Here is a 4,717-nt window from a genome sequence, read left to right on the forward strand (position 1 = left end):
CCAAGATTGGTGTAAGCATTTACCGTTATATGTATGTTGTACAACAACAATGCTGCCAAGTAGTTTTGTGCTCACAATTATGTTAATGAGTTAATGATGTTGTTTTGCAAACGAATTATTTTCTTTTCATTAAAATAATGTGATTACTTGGGTATTTTAATTATTATATATTAGATATTAAAAACAAAACTTTTAATGAACATATTATATCAATGCATTCGATATGTATGTATATATGCTCTCTTTTTTTCGATATGAAATTTCAATAATTGCTTTGAACTTGAAAAGTCCACTAAGGAAACTAAATTGTTTTTTACAGAAACAAACTTTCGAACAGCAAAACCATTGTTCAGAGTAGACATGAATAAATTGGAAAATTCCCCTGTATTTGAGACTGCTAAAAGCAGCCCTGTGTGAAGCCAGAAACATAGAGTTTAGTCTCATGTAACGACTAAACTATTTTCAGTTATCGTTAGGTCACCTAGATGTCCGAAGGTATGAGGACAAACGCCTTGATATAATTCAGCAATTTCAACAACCGGCACCCGGTGGAATTTTTGACCTTATCACAGCATTTGCTGAGGGTGAATAGCTTATTAGACATCAAACGGTTTACCTTGAAATAAAAGCAGTTTTTAACTGCATTTCCCAACAAGGTTTATGACAATAATCGTGTTTGTTCTTCAATTAATTAACTTTGAATTCAATATTCGCCATCGTTTTCATTAAATTTCTCAGTTTTCTTGTTATGTCCTAATGGACTCTGCGTAATAATCAGAGAGAGCCAAATCTAGTTAATAAATTTACCATTCGATAACTTGGTTCGGTTCTTTTATCATGTATTTGATATTAATTTTTTAAACAATTGAAATTTTCAGTTCGCATTAGTTAAGAGTTCATTTTCTGATGACTCGGAATCATCAACTTCATTTTCTACAGTTTTGAATGCGAAGATTCATCAAGATTCTTATGGCTTACATGACTAAGTGTATTCCACAATTTTAATAATAGTGATAAAAAGATCAGATATTTTGTATTCAAATACATATTATAGTATTATTATTCAATTGGAATTTGTCTCTGACTACAAAAGAGTTGATACGACTTGCCTACATATATTTACATAAGTATGAATAAAGCAAATATATTTTTAAATGTATTTGAGTTTAGTTTGAGTGTTCGTTGTGCGCGTCGGCTGAGCAATGAGTAAATGGAGAAAGTTTAAAGGTATTCGGCTGATGTCTTAATGCGCATGCGTGCAGTTTAAATAGTTTAGGAGTGGGCCAGCAACAACAGCAACATGAAAAAACCTTGATGAGTGTCAACTGCCAATGGCTAAAGCTGAGCTCTGAGGCTGAGTGCTCACAGCGCCGGACAAACCCACGTCAATATGTACATATGTATGTATGTATATGTCAATGATAGTGCTTAACTGCCGGAGTTGAAGACCAATGGATTTTCATAAGCATGAAGGTGTAGCTCGTGGCTCACATCTCTGCGTGCTGTGAAGACACTCAAATTATTTTTGAAAATTCGATTTCAGTTGAACTTTTACACGCGTTGCGAACGGATACGCCGATCTATTGAACTGCCCACGGCGCCGAAAATTTATTGAGTGCTTCATTTAACAAAAATTTGTGATTTATAAGTGAAGCTAATAATTTATACGGAAAAAGCACATTTTCAATGCAATTTTACAGTGTCTCATTTGAACCATTTTTGCCAATAAATTAAGTAAATGATTTTATCAACTTAATAAACGATAAACATCAAAATGAAAACGAAAGTTAAATGCGTGCGAAGACGGAGTGACAACGAATTCTTAAGATCCACCAATACGGCTAGTCATACGAATGATGATTGTGCTGTTGTGACGAACATTAAACGCTTTCGTTTACAATCAATCGCTAAATGGTTGGTTGTGGCAATCGTTGTGAACTTGGCAAATTTGGCATTATGTAATGCAACCACAACTGATGTGAAAATATCACCATCGAATGATTCATTGAGTGGTTTGGCAAGCACCGGGGTGTCATTGGGAAATGCTTCGCCATTGGTGTGGTCGGAATTCCTCGAAGATTATGTACTGAGGTAATCTTTAATAAATAAATGAAAAAGAAAAATAAAAATATAATACGTTAAGCAGCCACTCAGTTTAGTCAATGCGGTATGTTTTGTAGGCAAGTTATTAATAATTGACTAAGAAGAAATATTGCCTTAAATTGTTTTATTTTTTCAATTCACATTTACAATCAAGAAAGTACATGAAACAAGTTACAATGCAATATATAAACAACAATTACAAATTGATGGAATAAAATTTATAAGAAAATATTTTCATAATTTCGTCAAATCGTCAAGCATTTGAAGCAAATTTGCACAAAGTGTTAAGGCAAGCTGCTATTTTAATTAAAAATTTTGCTTTTTTTTTGTGTTTAAACTTTGAATAAAGAAATAAAAGAATGTTCTCGGAAAGGCATATGAGAAAACTAATTAAAAATGAAGAAAGTGAATTTTTTATTTATTTTAAAGTGAAAGTGGTTCTTAAGAGGATGCGGTGAATTGTGGTTTAGCTGGAATGTAATTATTTCGGTGTGAAGGCCAAAAAATCGTTAAAAGAACTTAAGCACTTTAGTACGCTACAATTTATTAAGTTTTCGTGAACGGCAAAACTTCAAATTTATAACTTCATACGGTTTTTTGTAGAATGTGTGAAAGTAGAAGATTTCACCGAATCGAAGTATGCTCACCAAATTCAAAAAAGCATCAGACTCGCCAAAGGCCGTTTCTTCAAGTCTCGTTGCTTGAAAAAAACCACGAAAAGAGACTCAACCACAAAATTAAAAGAAAAACATTCCTTTTTATACATAAATACCTATTTTCATAACGCAATACATACATGCACTTTTATAAATAAAGCAAAATGAATATGCAATTTTTTCTGTTCCACTATTGACCCTGGCGTCGAAGAATTCTTCGTTAACTTCGGCATCGTCGTGTTAATTTTCATCGACCGGAGTAAGCGATACAATTATTCTGCATCGTTTACCTCGCCCGTTTACCAATGTCTACCATATTACGCTGGGATCTATTTAAAAGATTTGAAAAGAGAAAATAAATTGTCAATGCTACGAAAAAAGACGGAAACAAAGTTTATTAAAACCAAATTACGTTAACGAAAAAACAAACACGATTGATTAAAATGACATCAATGGTTTATCACAAAAAAGCGTTTAAAATGTTTGAGATAATGGAGTATATAAAAATTACGCTGAACGTTGGTCAGAATATGAAGCACAAAAATTAAACAAACAATTTTGACAAATATGTATTGTAAACAATATTAATATGTATTTTATTTGAATGTACGCTCTTTGTTAAATATGAACATTTTTATTTGCATTTCGATTTAATTTACTTTCTTTAGTTGTTTTTTGTTAACATTTGAATGATTTTGTATTATTTACAATCTATTTGTGTTCAGTTAAAATAAATAAGTAAAAATATATATGTGACCTGGTCTACGGAAAGGGGGCTTAGGTGTAAAAAAATCCAAAAAATCAATTTTCACTTTTTAGTTGATTCGGATGGAAGATGAGATTTTTAACAGCTGTTTCTCAGAAAACTAGTTTTCGCACGTTAGCTCCCTTTTCGTAGACCAGATCACATATACTAAATTATTCAAAACGATATTTGTAATGAATTTATATGGGAAACTTTGAATGCTCACCGAGACATAGTGAACGAAATGATCAATTTGACACGGATTAATGAATAACCGCAGAACTAATTGAACAATCTGCGTCCTGTGTTTTCCTTTTAATAGTTAAATTCGGTTAACCTCGAAATGTAATTTTAACGAATTAATTAATTAAATTTTTTGTTTAGAAAATAAATCATATATATTTTTTTAATAATTACCCTCACGACAATAAAAGATAATAATAATTGGAGACCTAAGTATCGGAATGACAGTTGCATGAAAGGTAATTTTCAGCTGAAAGTAACAGTTTCACCTCTTCGATTATTTAATATTCCTTTTTGCAAATATTGATGTTATTTTAATTACGAAGTAGGTCTGAAGAAAACCACATTGTGAACAAATGATCTTCCATTGTAGTCGTCCTAGAATTTTTTCGAGTGCTGCCAGAAGTAACTAAAACTTTTGTGCATGCCTCTAAGACCTCCTCTGACATCATACCAATTGGAAGTGATATATTTTCTAATATATTTGGTCCATGAATTAATATTGTATGAACAGTTGAAGGCATTCAGGATCACGGATGTGTGCTGGCAAATATTTCTGCAGTTTTCCATGCGCAAGTGTGAAAAAAGGAGGATGGAGTCTGTGTAGAAGTTCATGCAAGTGAGGAAAGTTCTCTGATTGCCATTCACTTTGGAGTGGGCAGAAACGATTCTTTTACATGTGGCTCAAGCAGCTCACGACTTCCGGTCTTCGATCAAGTATTCTCTGTGTAGCCTAAGAACATCCGTTTGAAGGCAAGCTAAAACTCGAAACATCCCCTCCTTAGTGTTGTGCGCTGGGTTTGAATGAAAAATGACCACCAGCCTTGGATGAGAGACCCCCCTTTTGATGACGACAATAAGGATTATTATTCGAAGGCATGCATTTGGAATGTCCGGTCCCTTAATTGGGAAGGTGCCGCTGCCCAGCTGGTTGATGTCCTCGTTAGAATTTTTTTTTTTTTTTTTTTTT

At 32.9% G+C, this 4,717-nt stretch overlaps 1 protein-coding gene across 2 annotated transcripts in view; it reads left to right on the forward strand.

Annotated features, from left to right (window-relative positions):
• The first annotated feature begins 1,535 nt into the window (after nucleotides 1–1,535).
• Nucleotides 1,536–4,717, forward strand: part of LOC108975337 — a 9,789-nt gene continuing 6,607 nt past the window's right edge. The window contains exon 1 of one of the 2 annotated variants that reach the window (XM_018943726.1): nucleotides 1,536–2,091. In XM_018943726.1, coding sequence (XP_018799271.1) covers nucleotides 1,775–2,091 — 317 coding nt within the window. In that variant the 5' untranslated portion in view covers nucleotides 1,536–1,774. Of the gene's footprint in view, nucleotides 2,092–2,145; nucleotides 2,168–4,717 lie in introns of those variants that run through there. The other variant, XM_018943727.1, reaches the window with a different exon arrangement.

This window comes from Bactrocera latifrons, unplaced genomic scaffold (genome assembly GCF_001853355.1).
Source record: "Bactrocera latifrons isolate USDA-ARS-PBARC rearing strain unplaced genomic scaffold, ASM185335v1 scaffold_64, whole genome shotgun sequence".
Lineage (NCBI taxonomy): Eukaryota > Metazoa > Arthropoda > Insecta > Diptera > Tephritidae > Bactrocera > Bactrocera latifrons.